Source organism: Anguilla anguilla, chromosome 10, assembly GCF_013347855.1.
Source record: "Anguilla anguilla isolate fAngAng1 chromosome 10, fAngAng1.pri, whole genome shotgun sequence".
Classification (NCBI taxonomy): domain Eukaryota; kingdom Metazoa; phylum Chordata; class Actinopteri; order Anguilliformes; family Anguillidae; genus Anguilla; species Anguilla anguilla.
Window position 1 is genome coordinate 45,931,868 of NC_049210.1, and position 24,577 is coordinate 45,956,444.

At 43.0% G+C, this 24,577-nt stretch overlaps 3 protein-coding genes across 3 annotated transcripts; all 3 read left to right on the forward strand.

The window, feature by feature from the left end:
* Positions 1 to 668: 668 nt before the first annotated feature.
* LOC118207068 lies at positions 669 to 8,204 on the forward strand. Its single transcript, XM_035380364.1, has 11 exons — positions 669 to 948; positions 1,404 to 1,471; positions 1,859 to 2,000; positions 2,390 to 2,509; positions 2,884 to 3,056; positions 3,290 to 3,426; positions 3,624 to 3,717; positions 3,873 to 4,202; positions 4,690 to 4,879; positions 5,199 to 5,323; positions 5,575 to 8,204. Exons 1-11 carry the CDS (start codon positions 720 to 722, stop codon positions 5,890 to 5,892), a joined length of 1,926 nt encoding a protein of 641 aa, XP_035236255.1. The 5' UTR covers positions 669 to 719; the 3' UTR covers positions 5,893 to 8,204.
* A 2,969-nt stretch (positions 8,205 to 11,173) lies between these two features.
* On the forward strand, positions 11,174 to 12,076 carry LOC118206257 (histone H1-like). The gene has a single exon (XM_035378675.1). The coding sequence runs from the start codon at positions 11,238 to 11,240 to the stop codon at positions 11,823 to 11,825; it is 588 nt and encodes a 195-aa protein (XP_035234566.1). The 5' UTR covers positions 11,174 to 11,237; the 3' UTR covers positions 11,826 to 12,076.
* A 1,334-nt stretch (positions 12,077 to 13,410) lies between these two features.
* Positions 13,411 to 23,800, forward strand: tspan36 (tetraspanin 36). The gene is made up of 7 exons (XM_035378676.1): positions 13,411 to 13,763; positions 17,847 to 18,038; positions 18,724 to 18,798; positions 19,774 to 19,869; positions 20,143 to 20,292; positions 20,814 to 20,897; positions 21,235 to 23,800. The coding sequence occupies exons 1-7, from the start codon at positions 13,704 to 13,706 to the stop codon at positions 21,307 to 21,309; spliced, it is 732 nt and encodes a 243-aa protein (XP_035234567.1). The 5' UTR covers positions 13,411 to 13,703; the 3' UTR covers positions 21,310 to 23,800.
* The last annotated feature ends 777 nt before the right edge of the window (positions 23,801 to 24,577 follow it).

The window sequence follows — 24,577 nt, forward strand, 5'->3', positions numbered from 1 at the left end:
GTGAACAGTGAACAACAGCAAGTGTATATATTACTACACTGTGGATATTGCCTGAATAATAATCGGTCATATATACTGACTGTGTGACTTGTTTTGGCAGAGATAATAGGTTCATTTATCATACTGAATATAAAGCCTGGTGACAGTGGGGGGAAAATGAAGAACCTTGTACCACTACTAAGTGTCTGAGCAGGATTAAAGTTCCTGAGCTTCCTTTCACCATACCAGGTTTTCACAGACCACATGTTTAATTTTGTCAAAGTTTTACAGCCTCATGTTACAGTCTAGTATATTAAGAATTACCAGGTATTCTGGTGCCATAAATCAGAGGAAATCAGTTTTATGATTATTTGTCATCATAATATGATTCGGGTCCTGTAAACCAGACTCTAATTCGTTTAGAAAGAGAGGGCGAATCAAGTTCTATAAAGCAAAAGAAAAAAAAAACTGGCCTTTCATCGAATAGCACGGACTGTCTTCGAGTGCGATTTTGGTAGAGAGGAGACTGTGGCAGATCCGGTACTATACTGTATAAACTAACATGGCTTTTTATTCGATATGTCCAATTAACAAAAGCGGCAAACATCCAGTCATTTCTTTGTCTTTGACAGTCCATTCTTCAACCGCTCCAGTACGATAGAGGGCGGTAAAACACCGACATTAACGTCCTACACCGCCATGAAAAAACAAGTGATGAAGAACATTAACAGCAAGCAACAATGTCAGCCTCCGTTTTGGCGTTTCAGACCCAACTCGCCTCTATTATGGACGTGTTGGTCCGAAACACTGTGTGCGAGGTAACTCGGTTGTACGAGGACAGCCTCGTCAACTTTCAATCTATTATAGCCCAGCACGAGGACGAAAAGGCCAGCTTAAAAATCAAACTGCAGAAATCAGAGAAAGCTCTCGCGCTACAGTCACTGAGAGAGTCCAGGAAGAACGTTGCGGGTAATAGCTTATGACCAATCTTTTGTTGTGGAGCATGATTGACAGAGCGACGTGTGGGTCTCCTATTGAAACGCGTGATTTCTGGATGTAATAAATGCTTTAACTATCATTATGCATGAGCAAATCTCAGTAGTTACAATCAGCACTACTGCAAGATGTTAAAGTCTTTCTTGCAGAGAGGTTGTAAACTCCACTCCAGATACGGACTGTTGTAGCTAGCGGTGTCTACATCGGTGTGTTATCATGTTATTTAGTATACGTTCCGAGTGCGTTTTGCAATAGCAAGTTAGAACACGCTGCAAACCCTCGAGCACACACACATTAACCCAAAGTCCAATGCTTCCATTTCACAAACATGAAATGTCAATGCATGTGCAATTCCTCCTTTAAATATGATTATTTGTAATTTTGTCGTGATTAAAAATTGAATCAATGCAATTATTTTAACCGTTCAGAATCGCAGGAGAACTTGGTTCATTCTGATGCTCTCATCAAACAAGAGGACCCTGAGTCAGAGGTTAAGGTTAGTGTCTGTTAAAATAAAAGGATCTTGAATTATAATCAGAAGACTTCTCAAAAAGTCAAGTATCAATAAAATACACGTGAACAAGATTGGTAATTCCAAACCAACTTCTATGAGCCCCTCAGACACATTTAATTTAGTGTGGTATGAAAATGCAATTGTTCTAAATATGTGTTATCATGATAAATCCCTTTGCTGAAATTATTTTATGAGGTCTATCTGAAAAAGACTTTGCTTGTATGGAACAGTTCGTTTCCTCTGTATTTTACTTTCAATTTTATCTTAATTGCTCAGTGTGTTCATCTACCCTCCAGTTTTATTTTTTTTGCACCTCCTTACTCTCTCAGTTGCTTCCATGGTTACGGTGACCACCTCTCTTCCCTCCAGATCGACATGTTCTGCGCGGTTTGCGGGAAGGCAGCAGAATCGGAGCCTCCTTTTTGCGACGCGTGCAGGAAGACCGTGTCGTTCCAGTCTCAGTCACCGGAAGGAAGCCCCGCTGTGGAAGGGTCGCATCAGGACGGGCCAGGTGCGTGTCTCCCGCACACCCGCCTTGTCCTGTTCTCCTGCCATTTTAACCGTGGAAGACTGCTGTGCACGTCGAGGACTGAATGCCTCTGGCTCTCTCTGGATAAGATTTTCTAAGCAAACATCTCCTGTTACTATTTAAAGTTTGTCGAAATTTGTTGGGAGATAGTTCTGGCTGTTGCCACTACAATAATTGGGTATTTCATTTGAAACTAATCATTAATTTGAATTATAGTGCATAATCTTTTGTCAACTGTAATACTATGACCTAAATATGCAGTATGTCAAGCTGCCAGAAGCATTGAAGACCATTGCACATCTGTCAGTTCTTTGTGAAAGGTTAAAATACAGTTGTTTTGTTGTGATAGCTTATTCCTCATTTTCTTCTAGCTGGGAAAAGCGCTGACTTTTCTGAGGAGTCGGACCTGAACATGTTTGATACCGAAGCTTTCCCTGGTCTGTTTGATTCAAAGGCTGATTCATGTTTCAGTGCCAAAGATGTCAGTGGCGGTAGGATTTCCTTTTGAAAGCGTTATGATGTAATGTAATATACATATGTAATATAATGTATTTTACTGTCCTCAACACATATTGGTTATATCTTATCATATCATTCACGGGTTTAAAGAGTTCCTTGTAAATACATTTACATTATTAATACAGTTACACTCACATATACACACTCAACACAACAGGTTTCCTGATTTTATTCCACTTTCTTGTTCATGTGTTACATTTGTTCTATGTTCCAATCATGTATTACATGTGTTCTATGTTCCGTTCATGTGTTACGTGTGTTCTGTGTTCTGTTCATGTGTTACATGTGTTCTGTGTTCCGTTCATGTGTTACGTGTCCTCTGTGTTCCGCTCGTGTGTTTCTTCAGGAAGCGCCCTGACCCCCATAAGCCCCATGGTGCCCGCGATCATCAGTTCGTACCCAGAGGTCCCGGTGCTGCCCTCGGTCAGCCAGAGGGGGCCGTCCCGGACCGCGAGGCGCTCGGCCAAACGACCCCGCCCCCCTCCCGAAATCGAGGACATGGCTTCGGAAGCCCGAGAGGTGAGAGAGTTCGCTTTGCTCCTGCAGCCTCGTTCACTTCCTGCCGCGAGAAACGAAACCGGTCTGAGAGAGGCGGCGGGATTTTGGGCGAAGGCACGGCTCTCCTTCCTGTTTCATATTTTCGCGGTCGGTTCCCGCGACCGGCAGCATGCGCATGCTCGTGCTTAACCGTGCCGTGGTCTCGTATCGCTGGTGTCATGTGACTGTCTGTCCGTGCGTTTTCGGACCCGCAGCTGGTCCGGGCGGTGCTGGCCCGGCGGCCCGATGGCGAGCACGTCATGAAGGAGTACCGGATCAACGGGACGCTGACCGACACCACCAGGAGACACCTGATCAACATCCTGGTGGCGCACATGACCGAAACGCAGGGGTAAAACTCCCCGTCTCCCAGACGAACGCTCATGTGCCTCACTCACAGCTCTCCGATTTCTTAAGTTTTTAACTTCTTAAGTGTTCCACTAGCCATATCATGCCCTGCGCTGAGCACATCTCAAGATTAAGAAATGTTTCAAATGATTATTGTAAACTCTTCTGTCCTTGGGTTGCCTTTTTTGTTGTTTCTTTTAGGAGAATTCCACCCAAGAATGTGCGAGAACTCTACGCTTTGGGCATTGTTACACTTTTCCCCTCTCTGAAGGATCCCTTCTCCAAGAAAGGCTATGTGAGTATGACATTTGTACAGGGTTGCCAGATGTCCAGATTTCAATTGAACAATTTAATAGATGTACCAGTGCCATTCTGCATTCCAGAAAAACATTATTTTTATCAAATGCCATCCTGTGGTAAGTGTGCCCATCGGTGACATTTGTCGCGCAGGAGCACTTCTACGACGGCCAGAACGGGACGGGGTACCTGGCCTGGCGCCTGAAGACAGTGCAGCGCAAGACCTTCCACCGGACGGGGGGCGAGCAGAAGCCCATCGTCAGCCGGGGCCCGAATTTCGAGCGGCGCACCCAGCTGGGGGAGCAGCTGCAGGGCGAGGTGTGCAAGGAGGCCATCTCCTACATGGCCCAGTGCACCGACCAGGAGCAGGTCTTCCTCAAGATGCGCGAGACCTTCCAGTTCCGCCAGCAGCTGGTCCACGACCCGCAGAAGACCGGCTCCGTCCTCGCCACCTTCCCCAGGTTCCTGGACACCAAGGGCCTGGTGAGTCAGGCACAAAATGGCGTCGCACCGTCCGGTTTCCACGCGCTGGCTCTTATCTTTAGCATTCACTCCGGCTGCTCTTCACCTGCTGATTCGGTACTGTGCGTGACGTGAACATTGTAATTTTGTGAGCGATGGACACGGTATTTATTGTAAATTCCAAAGTGAGGCTAATGTGCAGTGTCTCCAGAAACTCTCTTGTTATAGTTTTCATGTCATGTGGAAGAGATGTTCAAGTTAAAATGAGGGATGCTATGTGATCTGTTCCTGTAAAATGGCTTCATATTGTAGCCCACTGAAACTGAATTGCCATTGATTTCAGGTAAATACTAGTGTAGTTAACTATCTGGACCAGTAGGTGGCGCCTACTGGTCCTATTAGTGGGAATCCTAGAAGTAATGTACTTAATAGCCAGTAATGTCCTTTTCTGTTATCCAGCAAGTATGTGAATGTTTTGTAGCTAAATGTTCTCCTCTTTCTTGTCTAGGTGAATCAGGACTTCACCCTGCTGTTTGGGCTGGAGACGGCCTGCAAGCTGCTGGAGAACTGGGACAGCAGCTTCAAGGCCAAGGTGATCCGGGAGGCCAGGTGTCTCACGCAGTCTGCTGACCTGAGCAACCTGCTGAAGTGCGCCGAGTACGAGCCAATCAGCGAGCAGGACGTGCCGGAAGTGCTGGGTACGTGGCGCGTGGTCACGCACGCGCATGCGTGTCCGGGCGAGTCTGATATGGTGAAGGGGCGGTAGCGTAGTATAGTGGGTAAGGAGCTGGTCTTGTAACCTGAAGGTCTTGTAACCTGAAGGTACCCTTGAGCAAGGTACTTAACCAGCATTGCTTCAGTATATATCCAGCTGTATAACTGGATGCAGTGTACTGTAAATGCTACGTAAAAAGTTGTGTAAGTCGCTCTGGATAAGAGCGTCTGCTAAATGCCTGTAATGTAATGTAAAGGGTCTGTGGTCTCAGTGAGTGTGTCGTTGTGTGTGTCTCTCTGCAGGCTGGGACAGTGACATGGCTTCGGTTCTGCTGCTGGTTCACCTGCTGCCCCCCCCGCCCGGCGGGAGGAAATCTGCCAAAATCAGCGCCCGCGAAGCGGTCGACCGCGTCGTCCAGTTTTACAAGGTACGCCCCAAACAAAAGCGCGCTGTGGGAATTCTAAAACTGCTGTAGTAGTAGTCATGGCAATATAGCTTTGATAGCGTTACTGTAGATGCGTGTTGACTAGAGATGACTGTAATATTGTAAGGTAAATGTATTGTAATTGTAAAAAAATTTTGTGTGAGTCGCTCTGGATAAGAACGTCTGCTAAATGCCTGCAGTGTAATGTAAGATAAAGCGTGTGGTTCTGTCTGGGTTGGATTCCCCGGTCACAGTCCAGAACGGAGTGGCATCCGGGCGGTTTGGAGGGTCCGCGGCAGCCCTACCTGGTGGCGGTGGGCAGCAGGCGGGACCAGATCGAGAGCTTCTACCTGGCGCTGGACCGCCACCTGCTGCCCTGCCAGGCCAACTGCTCGCTGGGCGCCTTCGACGAGCTCTTCAAGGCGCACTTCGTCTTCGGCCTGTCGTACGACGAGGCCCTGAGCAGCGTCTACACCTTCCTGCAGACCACCGTCTACAACATCGACGTGGGCAGCGTGAAGGAGAGCCCCCGTGTCAAGGAGCTGAGGGCCAGGATGCTCAACAACTGTTGATGTTTGGGTGCCCACGGGCCGCCCTCCACGTAGAAAATACTCCCCGCTTCCTTCCGCTCCTCCTCACACCTTGCTGACACGTGGGCGTGGTGGGCAGGGCCCCGGATCAGCGGTTTGATTTGTGCTGCTGTGATGTCACAGTTGGTGTGGGGAGGCGTGGTTGTGGTTGTGGTTGTGGTTGGAGGAGTGGCCTAACTCTTTCTCGGGTTGCCAGATCTTCACGGAGTTCCTCCGGTGTTGGGTCCAGTGTGGTGAGCCAGTGCACTACAAGGGTGGATCTTATTTCCAGATTCCGTGGCTGAAGCTGACGCACGTCACACGCTACGAGAAGAGACTGTAAATAGAGCAAGCGTCATGCTTCGGCCAGTGAACCGATATGCACAGCACGGTGTCACGCGTTTCACATGAAATTGCCTGGACAGAAGTGATTGCATATGCGTAAGATTTAAACTGATGTGGGTTGTCCTTGAGTTGAAGTGTCATTGAGCCCACCTCCTTTTTTTTTTTTTGCAGTTTTGGAGTGCATTTGAGTTTTGGTGGCTGCATATACAAAAAATAAACTTTACTAATCCAACATCAAGGCATTTGCATAGAGTCAGCTGAGCTGCATGTGGCCATTTTGTTTCTGAGTGACCCTGCATTGATATTTACACTGTGGGGACTTTCACAGGAAACAAGGCAACCCTACAGAGAGTCCTGATTGGCTGAGTGTTAACTCACTCTGTATTTATCATGGGGTGAATGCATTTATTAAGAAAAAAACACATACAGTGTGCGTGTGCACCATCCTGAAAAACAGTCTGCATTTTTAGCACCTACATTTCAGTTTCATCAGAACTTTTCACAGGGACTGTACAATAAACTTGCTAACTTGGAGGAAATTATAGGTACTGCCGGTCCATTATTTTCTGCTGAAATATCTTAAAATTACATCAGTATAAAGATGTATATATTTTCGGTACGTTCAGTATTGTTTTTGTTTTTTCTTCTAAAGACAATGTTGTCAGTATGAATCTTGCTGAATAAATGTGAGAAAAATACCCAGCCACTGAGGAACTACAAGAAATGAACCTTATAAATAAACCTGGCCTGAAATCCAGTAAATGAAAATTCCAGGAATATTATATTTTATGATTCATATTCACTGTAATTAGAGGTTGGCTGAGAGACAATGGAACACGTATGATTATGGTTATCGCTTTTGAAATGAAATGTGTATCATGTGTTCTGTCTTTTCTGTCCCCATTGCTTTGTTTCAGGAACGTTGGCGTATGTATGCTTGTTGGGTATTTCAGTCATGTGCTGCCATTGAAAGTATTGAATACGTGGACCATTACTGCTGTCTGTGTGCGTACGTTTTGATTGCAGGTGTATCTGTACGGGCCATTTTCTGCAGAGGTAAAGCATTGCATTAGGTTCTATTACAGGTGTTCTCTACTACAAACTGCAAGTTTGTTTTTCTTCAGTTTTTTCAGTGAGTGGGGACGGTTCAGAATTAGATGCGAGTTGTTATGAGTCTTGGTCTATTTTTCGCCTACCGTCCGATGTTCTCTGCAAATATTAATTCTCACCACCGTTTATATTTCTCAACAGACCCCCTGCCTCAATTTTATTCATATATATTCAGATTTTGAGAAGCTCAGTCCGAACTTCCGACCTCGTGCCTGGTAACGTTGATGTAGTGTCTTATACAGCACATTGCAGTCCGTTAGTTGTGTTGATAAACTGCAGCTTCTGAAAGACAGTCTTATTCTTTCACCTAGTTTTTTTTTTTTTAATGAAAAAGTACACCGTAGTAATCTACTTTTTGTGGTCATATAAGTATTTTCTCTTTGAAGCCTGAAAAACCAAGGAACTGTCATATTTTCGTGCACAGTTGTAGATATTTGAACTGTCTGACGTCGCTACGGTTTATCTTTCAGCACAGAACGGACACTAAGGTTCTACGGGAACGTGGGTGTTTTGCTGAAAATTGTTTTGATCTACACACGGCAGTGGAATATGCAATTCACAGGTTAATTTTTTTCAAGTTCAATTAAAGACCATTAATCGTGCCATATGATCTCAAATACAATGTACTGACATGAACAGAAGCTGTTTTTATTTACCACCTATGTTTCGTTCAAGAGGATTACATGATTACATGCCACATGATTGACCCAGAGTTGAATACCTGTTCCCAGTGAACACAATGGAGCACCGCGGTCGCAGACAATATAATTTAAAATGACATTGGTTAGTAAAATGTGCGTGGTTCATTCCTACATTAGCAGGTTAGCTACATTGTTTATAATAAAATGATTAACTCATAACTAATGCTGTTGCTTGTCATTTTGTAATAAGGTAGGGCTACTTGAATAAATCCATTTACATGTATATTACATACTATTCCTCCCAGCCAAACATTTTTATACGTTTAAAATAGTTTTTTTTTTTTTTTTACATTTCTTGTTAACGGGTGTTTTCATGAAAGTCGATTGCTAATGATATGTTTGAGATGAAAGTAGTAAAACTTTTTTTTAAACATTTGTAAGGATGTCCTCATTGATTGTAATGTCCTAAACTTAAAGCTAAACTTATTCTACATATTCTTTAATTCTAGCCACTTTACGTTATTTCATTCAAACAGAATGGAATGAAGTTAATTTGAAGAAAGGCTTTCTCTACACTGGAGCGTAAAACTTTTGGATTCATGAATAACATATGCTTTATAAATATCCCAGCTATTCGGGCCAGGCTGTATACACAGCATGTTTTGCTACAGATAAGGCCAGAAACGAACGTTATTTCTGTCACACCCTTACTTTCAACGGAAAGGCCATATGGATATAATTCACCTGCGATTGGCTAGGAGCGGACCATTCTAGCGTTGGCTAATAATGGTCTGTAAGCACACGCAGTGGTTCATCCAATAGATAGGTCTACTGGAGGCCAAAAACTGGCCTACGTGTAATACTTACTACGGCTACAAGCAAACTGATTTTTTTTTTTAAACTGCAACTGAGAATTATAGTACATTTTGAAATGGCCTTTTTTGGCGTTTCCACGCATGATTTCCAAGACCTGTGACCGTGACAAAGAAAATATGTCGGCGCAGCGTCACACAAGCATTTTGTGCTTCGCTCCCCGATCATTTTCAGGCGAATAGGTAGGCTAATTCCTACATACGTCGGCGTGAAAACCGTGTTTGTCACCTGCTGTCAACTGAACGAGGCCCTGAACTGAGCGCGCGGGTTGGCCTTTATCCAGTTCCTGGTACTGCCAGATAAGGAAAAATGGAGCGTGTGAAAAGCGCGCTCAATGCTTGTTGGGGACCCGCTCACTGTCGACCGAGTTAACCTTAATGTAGGGTGTAAATAAGGACAGTACGGAGTTTCAAACAAGCCACCCAAAGAAAAAAGATCCTGTCATTTGTCCTTGTTATGTTACAAAGAGTTGTAGATTGCATGGCAATTGTATGTTTAGGCACTTGAACGATTGTGTCATTATTATTGGTCACAATTGATGTGCACAAATCTATTTAGATATTTAGGCGATTAGGCGACTCTATTGTGGACACTGCCGAAGCAAAATTAGGAGTGAAATGTGAAAATGTCTAGACAGCTCCAGGAAAACTGCGTTAAATTCAAAGGGTCAGTTTCTTGAAATGCTAAACAATTGAGCAAGGCTAAAGAAACATCCGTAGGCAATACGTACCTGAGAGAAGACATACATTTATACAGTAGAAACAAAAATGTAGCATATCATGTGCTTTATCAAGACCGTTTCCAATCAGTATAATTTAGTGGCTAGATGATATCTGATGACAACTTAACCCAGGGTATATCTTTGTTTGTTTTATTTTTTAAAAATACCTTCGAATCATAAAACAATGTACAGAACTTAAAAACATCACTTGTAAAATAGTTTTCTATATTTCAGGATTGGTTGTATGTGACAATGAAATGAATCTGAAAATCTCTGGTTTATTGGCTATATTACACTGAAACATGTGTATTTAAATTATTAATATGTAATTAATAAGTTTACATGTCTTTAACGAATTTAGGAATGTATGTTGTTTTATGCCCATTGCATTACTCAGTCTGGGTTCTTCAGTGTTTTTAGTGTGGCGGTGGTCTGTATATTTTTTCCGCCTGACTATATGCTTATACTTGACCATATGACAATACGACAGCATGATGAGTTAAGAAGGAAAAACATTGTAGTATTTCAGTGCTAAAGATGTTATATTTGTATTGTATTACGTCAGCTACAAGACAGAAATATTTTTATCTTTTTATTTCGTAATGTGACGTATTTGCAATGCAACCTGTCGTTTGTTTCATTAAAATATATAAACGTATACAGCACATTAGCCTATTAAACCTGAAGGTGGTGGTTCACATAAATCACGCCATAACGACACAACCCGTTTCCTCTTGTTTTATGCCCTTGAATTACATTATCTTCTTAAATAACACGATATGAAGTTCCATGCATTTAAAGTGTAGCCCATAACTGACTTAGGCTACTTCCAAGTTCATTGCAGCAAACATATGCATACTAGCCGTATCGGTTTCATAGTTTAGCCTGTTATATTACATTTAACCATGTTTGGCTATCTTTAACCAAGTTGACGCACAAGGTTTGCATGACATTGGCATAGATCCATGGTTTTCCCGCCAGTAATAAAACAAACAGTAATTGCTTTTAAGATAAACCATAATAGATGATAAATATCGAGAAAAGGGAACAAAATTGTTTTTTTAAATCTTATAATAACAGAGAAACATTTTATTTGTTTTCACAACAAATTGTCTTTAGTTGCTATCACGTCTGAAGCGGACACTGTGTTTTCTCTCATTCCAAAATGTATTAAATTAGCAATCAAAAGCAATGTAATCACGAACCGCAATTAGAACAATGCATTTCAATTCCTTTTCTGTTAAAACGAATCATTACTGGTGTGTCTGTGTTGTAGTTTAATTGTATAATTTTGCCAATATTTGGAAAAGTGCAACTGGCAAAAATAAATTTTGCGCATTGCACTGTTCATTTTTTTTATTTTAACAACATTGGCAACATTTTAAATGGCCAAGTAAACGATCCACTATAAAGCAGTGTATTTTCTCTACTTTATGGTTTAATGCTGTCGTGTTTTTGGCCCATTTTTTAGAAGAATTTTCCGTTTTTATTCAAAGAAGAAAACACAACTTTCCGAACAGAAAAAAGGCGCTTCTGAGCAAATGGTTGAGTCTACATGGTTCTCATCCACACGATAAAGTCAGTCAAAGGAGGACCACTGCTCACTCTCTCAGACTTAACAGAAGTTTGCTGAAACCTCATCATCGTTAGAAACGAGCATGTCTTCATCGACTCCACTGCCTCCGGCGCCCAAGACGCCCAAGACGCCCAAGAAGAGGTCCTCCAAGCCCAAAAAGACTGGCCCAAGCGTGTCTGACCTGATCATGAAGGCTGTGTCCGCATCCAAGGAGCGAAGCGGTGTTTCACTTGTTGCCCTAAAGAAGGCACTAGCAGCCAGTGGATACGATGTTGTGAAAAACAACGCGCGTGTCAAAATGGCCATCAGGCGCTTGGTGACCAAAGGGGATCTTATACAGACCAAAGGCACAGGTGCATCGGGCTCTTTCAAATCCAACAAGAAGCAAGTTGTCCCAAAGAAGAAGAAATCGGCCAAGAAGAAGAAACCAGCCGCCAAAGCCAAGAAGCCGGCGACCAAAAAGCGCAAGAGGGCGGCTGCAGCAACCAAAACAACTGAACCGAAGAAATCTCCTAAAAAGGCTAAAAGGAAATCAGCAGGGGCAAAGAAGGCCAAGTCTCCCAGCAAGGCTAAGAAACCGAGAGCAAGAAAGGCGAAGACCACCAAGGCAGCGAAGCCCAAGGTGGCCAAGCGCAGAGCTACCAGAGCTAATGTTGCCGCGGCGCAGTGAGACATCTATACCCCCAAAGGCTCTTTTAAGAGCCACCCTGTATTTTCTGGGCGAGAGTGTAAAAATGCCATTTCTCAGAAAAGTTGTGCTGCTGCTCGTTGTTCAGTTTGTGGTGCTATTCAATGCTACTATCAAGGGAGACACTGGAATTTAAATATGATACGGGACAGCCAAAATATCTGTGTACGAAATGTTTGCTTCTATAAACGCATACTTAAGTATTTATAAAACAATGCATTTGCATAACCTTATCTGTGTTGTGTGGTTCACGTACATTTACATCTCTTTTTCAGCGAAATCATTAACAGCTTATTGATATGACATGCCTTTTACGCACAGTGGTTTAAAGCGCAACGCCTTTCAGTCACAGCCTTTCAGTCACATGATTGACACATCCTATTTAGGTACCCGATCTGTAATTGAAATCGTCAATTAATCGTCTCTCTTCACTTTTTGGGAAATAAATGAAGGTAAGAAAACCTGAGGGTCGTATTAGAAGTACATCATAACAAACAATATTCTGTGCATACTTAATGACTCGCAATTTTGTGGCAAAGAAAAGATGCGTTAAGAAGTTAAATTAATCAATATCCAAGGATTAGAGCATAATCAGACAATTTACATCTCCTGGGTTTCATGATTCCAGAGTTCATGTCATTCCAGTGACATTCAAGAAATATTGTTATGTGAGACAATAAAGAATTGTTTCAGTTCACTAATCCACATGCCAAGCCAATGAAACTAACTATCAAGCTACTGTAGCCTTCCTAAGTAACTAATTTTGTATAGAAAGTGAGATAAAATAACTAATAAATAATTCGGTAGCCCACAACCCCAATCAAATGTCATGATGTCATTGTGTCCATTTCAGCTATTAGCTAGATATGAAACAAGGACAGTGTATGTTAAAGGAAGTCTATTACCTATAAGTGTGGCTTTACGAAGGTGGTTTTCTTGATAAATTATACTTTTTCTCATTTTAAATGTGCGAATTTGTAAGCAATTCGTCTAGGAAATAATCAGGGCACTTTTATTTGGAGATATTTTAACGCAGCTTTAAATAGCTTGCTTTTCTATTTTTAGATTGCGTTATGTTATTTTCCTAGGTTTAGGGACTTTTTTTGAAGTCCCTAAGCCTGCCTACATTCCCGTAAGAAAGGAAGTACGTACACAAATTCACAAATTCTTTGTTTTGTACACAAATTCAACAATCTGTTCTCACGCGAACAGACACTAAATTTCCACCAGGTGGCACAAGCGTAAGACTGAATAACAAAGGCTCGGTACACTACAAGAACTAAGGGATGGAAACACTTTAGAAGGCTTAGAACAAAAACTTAATGTTTTTAAAGTTTTTATCCAGACACATATGTCATAATGCTATCACAAATTTTTTTAAAAATTAAAAGAGAGGGGGAACTCGCACTTTATTGACTTATAGTCTATGTCATTGCAGGGACACCGTTTGAATCGCTTGACTCCACTGCACTGACTGTTTTTTTTAATTTATTTTTTTATTTTTTATTTAAACTATTCGCAAAACGAAAATTCATCTATATTCCCTGACACAACGTCTAAGTTTGACAGCAGACGTAATCAAACAGCTTGGCCAATCTCGGTGGTACCGTTTCCCCCTTCCCCTTCGCAGGTTAATTGTCGGCATTAGGACTATCCCCGAATCCCTTTCGATTCCTGTCAGAAGCATGTGACTCTTGAGTCAAAAGTCTAACACAGTCATATGCTCATTGCTCAGTGATCCAGCGCAAGATCAGACTATCCTCAGCGCGGAAGTAACAAGAGCTCGGCAACTGTTGCTAGACTAAACCAGGCAACGAACTCAAGTTCCGAACAAACGCCCGGAGAAACCAGGACAGCAAAATGGATTGTGGAATCATAACGTCGAAGTCTATTCTCTTGCTCCTGAGTTTAATTTTTTGGGTAAGATTTTGCACTTCTAAATTGTTTCATATGAAGAGAACAAACATTGGGACTATTGTTGAGACGGAAAAGGTGTTCCGTCGAGGTGCCTACTTGTGGCATAACAAACCCAGCGGGTTTGAAAGACTTTATTTGAAGGTTAATTTTTTTTGCAGAAAAAACACTGGTCTCATAGACGTGTCGATCTATCTGATGTGTGTTGTTACCTATGAAACATAGGCTAGTTAACACATGTTGTTCTCACGTGGGAGCTTCTTGAAATAGTTTTACCTACGCAATGTAAGAAAGAAACCCGTACAGGCAGATTTGACGCATCTCACTCATAAGATGGCCACTGGCTAATCTTGTAACTACTGTGCAACGGTTTGAAGGTGTAGTAAACTGGAAGAACAACTCTGCAGCTTCAGCAGGACGCTTGCTTTGAATTTGTCAAGTAGTAACAGTTGCCAGTGCCACGCGCTGCACGCAAAGAATGTCACTTGGCGAGCTTTACCTTTAGTGTTGGAGCTATCACGTTAAGCGCGTCTAATAGTGTTAATAACAGACGAGTCCACTTTTTTTGTTCAATATTTTTGCAAACAGCATGTAATATTTACAGTAGAATGTTGCTGGTGTTTGTTTAAGTAAGCTGTTTTATTTCTCTATAGAGTGGGAAACTGTTAGGATTTACCTTTGGGTGTTTGGGCACAAGGATTAACCCCATTTTCGGCCATAGTTCGCTACATTTACAGTATCAAAGTGTTTAGGGATAGTGAATGTTTATATCATCATACATTAGGCCAACCTTGCCAGCAATAGCGCATTGTCATCCTCAGGTGAATGACTGAATCAGTGCGTGAGCTGTGGAACTTGCGACATAGCCTCATGCTTTGTGTGTCAACAGGCATCTCGCAGCACAAACAGACGCGAGAGTTGAAATGGCGGAACACAGAAGTTGTGTTCAGTATTGAGGGCTTGGATAAACTGGAGCAAATAGCACATTACAGGCCCCATATAAGCCTATAGCCTACATGTTAAAATCAAAATATTGAAACATGGGCTACCTACCCCCCAACCATGTGATGTCGTGAGTTACTGAAATAGGTGTGGACCAAAGAAAATATCAAGCACCTGGTATTGTGGGGAAGTTGAAAGTTAGCACAATTAGCAAAGTCCATGCTGAATTTGTCATAGTTGGGCTACGGGTAGCTTAGAAGAAGATGGCGACGCTAATATATTCGCATACTGTTATTAACAGTCCATTCATGGTAGGCCTCGCACATGAATTGGTCTCTTCAGGGCTTCAGATCGAAGGTGCTGTTGCAAGGAACATAAGCTGCCGTGGAATTTCACGTGAGCGTTCTTCAGATGGACCATAAGGCACCAGCTGTTCCTATTAGGGGCTTTAGTTGTGCTAATTGGGGGGGGGGGGGGGGGGGGGGGGGGTGATATTATAGTAATAACCGCGAGACGGTGACCACCATGTGAATTCCTTTTTGCGGTATGCGAATTAAACTTAAAAGACGCCATGCGGTCACGTGACTGGCCGCCCTCTAACGGACTGTCCTAAATTGTTGTGAATTTTCCATGAATGTTGTGTATATTAATGCATGCAACTAGGAAAACACAATTGTCACTTTGTTATAAAATCCTTCATTCTCAAATTACGTCATTGAAAGCTTTAAAAAGTCCTGTAAAAGTTTAATTTGGATTGGAAATACTTACTGTAGGCTTCATACTATGTACCCTTAATGGTTAACCGGGACAATGAGCAGTTTGGTGAAGCCTAACAGGCTGTTTAGCTGATTGGTTTCATTCACCAACAGCGCTAACAAACCTGCTAAGTTCGCTAGCGTTGATGATGCTCCACATTACAGTACAGTGTATTCGATCCCTTAACGGATCCTTTAGCAAACTACAGGTTGGGCTGCAATAAACTCCTGGTACATTTTAAATAATGATTTTCTGTTTGTTTATGACCAAAGTGAAATTATCAGTGGAATGATAATGATAACAGTTTACATACTGACATTTCACCCTGTACCCCCTGTCATCCCTCTATTTCACCATCTCCCAGCCTCCTCTGTGACTTGGCCTGCTGTTTCACGGCAATGCCACATGATAGCCTCCAAACACACATCACACACGCGCGCACACACACACACTCATGACCATGTCTTCTGACAAACACACAGCAGTGCACTTCATGATCACCCATTTGATGGGCAGTGTCGTTTGTTCTCCTGTGTCTGTTCATGGCGCAACAATACAGCGGGAGCAAAGGCTGCTGGGAATTAATGGTCTGGGAGCTACACACAAAACAGCCCTTTATCCCCCCTGCAATTATATGTTAGCGACTGTTTTCGTTTAAAATTGGCTTCACCCTGCTTTCTTGTTAGAGCATTTTAACGACATCGATTCAGTTCGGTTATGAGGAAAATAAACAAGCAGTTGTTGTTGGTTCAGGCAGTCTGAGAAAGGACACTGTGGCGCATTGCGATGAAATAAGGGAATTAAAAAACATAATGCTTCTCGCTGTGGCTTAACGAGTTAGCTGTGGTATTCCTGTGTCATGTCACCTCAGACAGATACAGTCACAGCTTACATTCACAGCTCTTGAATGTCTTCTGATAATTGCCCACAAATTATAGTTTGTGAAACTGACCAGATTTTTTATGTCGAAAGAACAGGTGCCAGTAAACGTCTGCATCGATTCGTGGCTTCAGTTAATTCTTTAATGTTTTATTTTCTGAGAAAAAGTTTTATATTTGTACATTTTATTATGCTTTCTGTCCAATTTATGTCACAACTGATTTTTTTTTCCTGTACGTTGTCCTTTTTTGACTTTGGTGAACAAACATTTCTTTCACTTTCATCGACAAATTCAGCATGTTTTGAAAGTATAACACATTTTTGAAGAAATGAAAGTCAGAGGAAAAAGGAATAAAGAGGAACAGAACTAAATGATTGGAAAGAATGCACTCGATTGTGTATTGTATTTACAGTGTGCTTTATTAATGTTATTTGCTGTATTATTTTTCATGTAGGTAAACATATACCAGGCCACTGTAGTTATCCTTATATACATGGACAAGAGACTGATGTAATCTGGTGAAGTACTGGCAGACTGTTGCAATAAAGCACACTAGTGAACTATTCTATATATTTAAAAGATATTGACTAATAAACCGTCCTGTAAGTATCTGGGGGAAAAACCAAAAAGTCTTGTCACATGAACCAGCATTAAACCTTTTGTGGGGGGGGGGGGGAGAAAAAAAAACCTTTTGAAAATGTTTCAGTTCAGGCACATTTTCATTATGTTTGTGATACTGATGAGTTCATTTTAAACAATTTGAAGAGCGCGCATGTGTGGGAATGTTTTTTTTTTTTGGAAAGGAGACGGACATGTGCCAGCGTCCGCCATCTCTCCCCGATTCCACTGCATGTTCATTTTTTTGCTCCTAGTATCTGAAGCACGAGACTTCAGTTCCAGGACGGATTAGGGGGGGAGCTTCCAACCACCCCACCCCCCCCAAAGCCCCCCCCCCCCCCCCCCCACTCTCCCTAAGGCCCCATGACTGGCGTCTGATTGTGGCCGAGCTGGGTCATGTGTTTGGGGTGTGGGTGCAGGGGATCCCTCAGAGAGAGAGAGAGAGAGCAGGAGAGAAAGAGAGAGGGAGAGAAAATGGCCCCAAGCCAGACTGGTGTCATATGAGCTCATACTGACTGAGCAGAATTGCGGTGAAGCCTGTGGGCGCATTAAAAAACATGCATGCGCAGTACCTGCGGCTTCTAACGTGCCGTCCCATGATCCTTTTCTGAAGAAGCTGAATTATACTGGCACCTCAGTGCTGATTTAATCTTGTCTCCAGTAAGCCCTCTGGCGATGCATGTGATGCGCGAGTCACTGGCTGTCACAGTATGGAAAAGTGTGATGAAGCCCTGTTGTACATATTTAGGTATTTTAAATATGTTGCGTATCCTGCTCCAGGGTTGTCCTGTTGCTAGGCGGTGGGAATATGTCCTGGAAGTTCGACCTGCGTAGTTTTAAAACGAACGGCGGTCCCCTGTACTCACGATACCGCTGTGTTATCTCCCTCCCAGGCTGCAGGGTGCGCCCTTGCCTACGTGGGCTCCTATGTCCTGAAGAGCTACAACAACTTCGACAACTTCTTTGAAGACAAGTACACCCTCATCCCCGCCGCCATCATCATCGGCGTCGCCGTGGTGATGTTCATCATCGGGATTGTGGGGTGCTGTGCCACCCTGAGGGAGTCCAAACTTGGCCTGGGATTTGTGAGTATGGGGGGGGGGGGCGGCGACAGGGGTAGTGGGGTTGGGTGGGGGGGTGTGGGGGTTGTGGGGTGGGCGGGGTATAGTGAAGGTGTATTGAAGTGGTTCAGTGGAGTGCTGTTGAAGTTGATTTTGGATGGGGGATTCAGTAGTCATTTCATAAAAGTGGTCATTTCCTATTTGACAAGTAGTGTACCAGTAGGGGTTTTGTAAAAGTGAAGAGATACAGAGGTTTCGGCTGCGTATTTCAAGTATTAATGTGAGGGGGATTTGTGGGAACTTTTCTGAGGAAATCCTCGGTATCAGTGTGTGTGTCGGGGGAATTGTTAGGGCTGGGTACTGTGTTTCTGAGAATTGGAGTTCTCTTAAATCCACTGCCACCGTAGGCAAGAGGAAGCCACGAAAGGTCGACTCAGCGTTCTCCGACGCCTCACTTCCTGTTTGCTGCCTGTATGCTAAACTGCGTGCGCAGTAAGTTCGCGCCTTCGGAGAAAAACAGGAACGCCTAGCCTCGCTCCGGGACGGGCGGGACGTCCCTTCACCTGTGGGCTCACCAATTTATTTGGTCCTTGTTGAAAAGGAGGAAATGACCCCTACAGATGTTTCCAGAGTTGTGTCACTGTGTTTGATTATTTACCATGTCACGCTCCCTATCCATTCTTTTTGTCCACCACTCTTCTCTCTGTAGTTTTTCATTATCCTCCTGGTGATCCTGGCGGCAGAGGTAACTGCCTTTGTGTTTGGATTCATCTACAGAGGCAAGGTGAGTTGAGCTCCACTACAATCAAGCAGAAGTGGAAGTTCAGCTACTTTTTAAAATGCTTAGAGTAGTGATGAATGCTCCGACCCGGATTCATATGACCATTGCTGTATGGCATTTTTAATCTTGAGGAATTACGCTGAATGTTTTTCTTAAGCGCACATAATATTTTCCCCTACTGACATTGAAGTCGACCTTCATTGTGAATATTGGAGGTAACGACAGTGAGGGGGCCTAAGATCAAAGGAATTTAAGGGGGAATAAGAGAGCCTCTATAGAGTAAATTTAGGAGGTGAATCAGACGCTTTAGAGTACCATATTTTTGGCAAATTATTAATCACGGGTACATCTTGGACCAGTAGCGTACATTTGAAGATGAACAGGCATGTGCTGAATGTGAACTGCAGTACGGGTTGTATAACTGTTTGATGTATGTTTCTGGGTCAAAAGGAAACTTAAAAGGATTAACAATACCATTTTCAACTGATGTTTCTATGGAAACAAAGTTTCAGCACAGTGAAATCTCAGACAATTCTGTTGTCTGTTGATAGCCATTGTATTCTATTCAGGGGTTATATCAGTGCAGCTATTCAGATCTGTTAAATATTAAATTGATCAAATTAATTTAAAATGTTCCACGGAGATAATGTTGAACAGGCATTAGCTGTTAAGGTAAAGCAGAGTTGCGGCCATCTTGGATAATTCTAAAGTGGCGCTGGCTAAGACAGCCAAACCACAAACCGACTTTTAACTGGAGATTTTTTCAGAGTTTTTTTTCTGTATTTTTTATATAAAGTTTTTATCATATTTTGTCACTAAAACAGTGTTTGTCCTCAACTTCTCCTTCTCCTGATGAGTTCATTGTATATATCAGGTTAGTGTGACACAGTGTGTTTGTGTTTGTGTCTGTGTGTGTGTCTGTGTGCGTGCGTGTGTGTGTGTGTGTGTGTGTGTGTGTGTGTGTGTGTGTGTAACCAGATAAAGGGTGACCTGGAGAAGACGATGACCGACGTGTTCCAGAAGTACGACGGCCAGAACTCTGAAACTCGGGCAGTGGACTATCTGCAGACGCAGGTGAGGGGGGGGTTTGCCAGGGCTGAACTTTGACCTTACGACCACCACTTGGAACAGGGGAGAGCTACCGCTGACTGCTATCGCCTAGCATGTGATGCACAGCATGTGAGAATCCATACGGGTTGGTGACTCTCAATGCCCCAGGGCCCGAGCGTGCAAACTGAGCTACAGCTGCCCTTAAACAGCCTGCTGGACACCCGGGGCGCGTTCCTCCCCCGAAACGGTCCGTGTGTGTGACTGACCCCCCGTCCCGCCTCTCTCCTCTCTGCGCAGCTGCAGTGCTGCGGGGTGCAGAACTACACCGACTGGGCCAGGACCACCTGGTACAGCTCTCACAACAACACGGTCCCCACGTCCTGCTGCAGGGCCAACAGCACGGGCTGCACCGGCCGCCCGGACCAGCCGGACCTGCTCTATACTCAGGTATCCCGCGCCCAGACCACGCCCAACCCACTTCTGCCCACATGCCTGACCCACACCTGCCCCCACGCCCGCCCCACTGCTGACCCACACCCATACCATGCCCGCCCCACTGCTGTCCCACTCCTGCCCCACGCCCGATCCACACCCACACCATGCCCACCCCACGCCTGACCCACTCCTGCCCCCACGCCCAGCCCCACACCCATACCATGCCCACCCCACTGCTGTCCCACTCCTGCCCCACGCCCGATCCACACCCACACCATGCCCACCCCACGCCTGACCCACTCCTGCCCCCACACCCAGCCCCACACCCACGCCACGCCCGACACATGACCACCTTCAGTATGTTAGCATAGTCTGCTATCAGGGTGTTTCTGTTCAAAGCACTTGATGTGTGGACATTTGACAGAATTATGTTTTGCCACATCTGAAATTTTTATAGTTGGATGAAACTAAACGTGCACGTGTGTGTGTGTGTGTGTGTGCGCGTGCGTGCGTGCGTGTGTCTGTGTGTACAGGGCTGTGAGGCCAAGTTGGACCAGCTCCTGCAGGATGTCCTGAGCTATGCGATGCTGGTCATTCTGGCATTCGCCATCATCAAGGTACCCTTTCTCCTGCTTATTGCATCTCCTGGTGCGATTGTAATGGTTTTAACTAAAGGAAATATGTGATTCCTTGTGCTATTGTATTTTTCTAATTGCAGCTGCTATCTTGGCCAAAGTTCCCTCAAAAAAAAGCTTTTATTTTTGATCTAACTAGTTAAATAAATACAAAATAAATGTTTATTGCCCAACAAGGTGGGTTCATAGAGTAGTACAATCCCAGACTTTGGACTGGCATTGGGGAACTCAATGGGACAGTGCAGTAATGGCTTCAGTGTTTTTGTCGTGTTTTTTAAATTTTATTTATTTTTAATTTTCCCGCCTTTTTGCCCCTCAGTTTTTCGGGATTCTCAGCGTGTGCGTGATCACCTGCAGAAGGAACCGGAACGATTACCAGCCGCTCTACGCCTAGTCCCGGCGGAACTCCGATGGGACGTCCCAGACGGGTCCCTCGCCTGGCTCCACCGCGAAGCCGACCTCCATTTCCTGTACGGAGCCCGGGTCATGTGACCTCTGATGACCGTAGTTTAATACCGTGTACATCTGTATAGTCTGATTTATGTCTGTACCTCCAGAGGTTTTCTCTCTCTCTTGTGTTTTTAACCCTCAGAAAACCGCTTTGTTTTTGCTGCCTACTCCAGTGTTGGAATGTTTCTGTTGAACGACTACTAACTTTACTTTTTTTTTTTTTTTTTTTTGGTTTTTAAAAAAATAAAACATGTTTCGTACCCAGATAGAATAAACGTGGGGATTAGGAAGTGTGTTGGGTTCGAGCAGGTTTTCTTAGGCATGATTGCTTCAGGAATAAATGATGCGAGAGTGGAACATTCGTCTGTAAAAAAAAGAAGAAAAAAGAAAAGAAAAACAAAAACTAGCTCTGGCAATCTCAGCCTGAGTGAATACTGATCTAGGATCAGGTTAATGAGGCCCTCTCCTGTTCATCCTCCTGTGAGAAGAGCACATTTGCCTGACCTCGTGGCAGGAAGCAGAACTTATGCAAAGCTGTCTACACAAATCTATTCAAAGCTGCCTCAGCCCCCTGGCCACGCAGCTGCATGCTCTGGCTTGTGTAAGTGCACAACCAAGGGAGATTTTATATACATTCATGAGGTGAATTAGGAAGAGGAAAGCACGCTGCTGATTGGTTCATTTAAATATGGGGGTGGGGGTTATTTCCCCTCCCACACTTTCTCACCATGGGCCTGTAATGTCAAGGTCAAACTAAAATAGTTTCACCTTTTACTCGTTGTTAGTCACGTGCCTGTTAAAATGATTTGGTTGCGCAGTTTTTTTTTACCGTTGTGAAATTTCAATTAAAACAAAATTTACCTGAATGCTGGCCTGAGTGAACACTTCTGTAAAGAATGAATCATAAACCATTAATGATGAATTTATGATAGTTTCGCTCCGGGAATATAAGGATTTCTTTTTTAATGTTTCAATCTGGGATCTTGAGCTAAAATCCTGGAGGGCTGCTGTGTCTGCTGGTTTTTTATGTCTTTATGTTTAAGTGTTTAACTGTCATTGATTGGCTAAAGAGTCTGCACACCTCGTTTCCAAGCTATAAACGGCTGCTGATTTAAAGGAAATCACAAAAAACAAGCAGAGACTGCGGCCCCCCAGGACCAGAGTTTGAGACGTATATGGACTGTTTACGTGTCATTTATGGAATGCAATTATGGCAAAAATTCTCAGAAACATGTAATATACAGGGGTATTTAAAAAAGGAAAATGCCGATATTTGAGAGAGCGTATATTGCGTCAAGAAAGTGTCTTTCCATAGAAGATATTTGAGGAGTCAACGTGCGGTTTCTGAGAAATCGTGTGGGGCGTTGGCCTGTGTTATCTCTCTCTCCCTCTCTGGGACCCCTTTAAAAAAGATAACCTCTGACTGTTGAAGTAAATGATCATGTTAAAACTACCTAGCAATTTCAGTAGTAATTAAATGGACATAAATAAGAGACTATTCATGTCACAAGTGAATTGACCCTTTTTTTTGTCTTTTTTTTTTTTTTATTCTTTCATTTTTAGCGTTTTAGCATTTTAGCTCTTCAGGATCACCATTATAACCCATCCAAATGTCAGGTTATTTTACAAGAAAAATATATATATGTGAGTTTATCAAATTCCATTCGTGTTACACTGAATACATGTGATGCCGTTTTCATATGATTCCATATACTTGGTGTTCATTCAAGCATGACTGTGTTTATGTGCTGTCTGGGTGAATATTTCCTGAACACCTGTGAAATTAGCACAGGTAACTGAACTGCTACAGAAATAATACGCACCGTTAACCACTTTGATTACTTCTAATTGACTAAACCTCCATTTCATCAGTTTATTATTATTATTATTATTATTTTTAGTAAAAGGTCAAAAACCAAAACCACCTCAACGATAAAAACTGATGTTTTGTGGTGGTTCTGCTGGTTTGACGACACAAATGTGTAATACTTTTCAGCTACCGAGACAAGTTTTAGTATCTTTTGAAATTGTTTCAGAAAATTATTTTGCATTACTGAAGATTTAAATAATAAAATTCTCTGTAGTCATTGCTGATTTCCCTTCACAATGTTTTTCTCACGTGCAAGTTACCTAGCACCATATCAATGTAGTCATCCTTTGCTAAGGAGCCTATTCCCTTCGATTGATTTTGCCATTCTTTGTATAACCTCACTGATTCCAATTTTTATAATCAACATTAGGGTTGAAACATAGTAACTTATTTTTGGTTTTTACTTATATGATTTAATCATGTAAATTTAGGGCTTTTGATGGAGTTAAAGAAAGTTGAGATCAAAGAAAAATAGTATTCTTGCGACATCGTACCGCTCCTCAAATGCCTTGTAAATTGCTTGTATTAATGCACATTTGAAAGAAATAAACAGTGAAGAAGGTCAGCCGTGTTTGGCGCCGTATTTAATATTTAAACTCACTATCTCCTGTATCCTGTTTAATAAAATTGTTCTCCTCCAAGGTTTGGCTGTGAAGAGTTTGACAGTTGAGGTTTTATGAAAAAGGAGAACATGACTGGCTACAAAATGTGTTGTCGTATATACAGTTCAAATCTCAATGATCTCCCATGGCTTCTGTGTAAATCAGCTAATCGCACTGGAAACCACTACATATGATTACACACTTACGTTGTAGAGACACTGTTCTGTTTTGCGTAAGCAAAGGATTTATTCAAGTTTACATATTTGTCCACTATGATGACTAAGAAAGCTCATTTAATGCAGGCGATATACAAGGGTTTCTATTTTGGTTTTGTATCTACAGTAAATTTAGCCAGATTTGTCACTGGAAGTAGTTAGTAATCTGGCATTTATGTGCGTGTGCATTTCTACGGTGCAAATCACAGGTTAGCAGTGGTTATGCTTAGAGGTCTTACAGTCTGCTGTGGTGAGCTATGGGATTCTGAAAATTATGGGATGGCTATTTGTGCCTTAGTTAGGATTTGCTGAGCGATAACCACAGAACTGATGTGTTAACTGTGGCTTTGAACCAACTTCCCATGAGCCTTTAGTCTTGCGGTTTTTAGTCTTTAGTCATATGCAGTTCTGCCAACCAAGGGGTTTTGCCAACCAGGAAGTCTAACCCCCCTCTTGGTTGCCATGGGACTGCCATTCTTTCCCCACCCACCACCCAGGGCTATAAAAAGCGCTAAAAAGAAAACT

What these genes read in the sequence shown, in the direction of transcription:
- LOC118207068 (XM_035380364.1), top strand. Translation starts at nt 720, where the DNA reads ATGTCAGCCTCCGTTTTGGCGTTTCAGACCCAACTCGCCTCTATTATG. An exon ending in TGCCAAAGATGTCAGTGGCG is followed by an intron (nt 2,510 to 2,883) that starts GTAGGATTTCCT and finishes GTGTTTCTTCAG; the next exon opens with GAAGCGCCCTGACCCCCATA. An exon ending in GCGTCGTCCAGTTTTACAAG is followed by an intron (nt 5,324 to 5,574) that starts GTACGCCCCAAA and finishes CCCCGGTCACAG; the next exon opens with TCCAGAACGGAGTGGCATCC.
- LOC118206257 (XM_035378675.1), top strand. Translation starts at nt 11,238, where the DNA reads ATGTCTTCATCGACTCCACTGCCTCCGGCGCCCAAGACGCCCAAGACG.
- tspan36 (XM_035378676.1), top strand. Translation starts at nt 13,704, where the DNA reads ATGGATTGTGGAATCATAACGTCGAAGTCTATTCTCTTGCTCCTGAGT. An exon ending in GATTCATCTACAGAGGCAAG is followed by an intron (nt 18,799 to 19,773) that starts GTGAGTTGAGCT and finishes GTGTGTAACCAG; the next exon opens with ATAAAGGGTGACCTGGAGAA. An exon ending in TGGCATTCGCCATCATCAAG is followed by an intron (nt 20,898 to 21,234) that starts GTACCCTTTCTC and finishes TTTGCCCCTCAG; the next exon opens with TTTTTCGGGATTCTCAGCGT.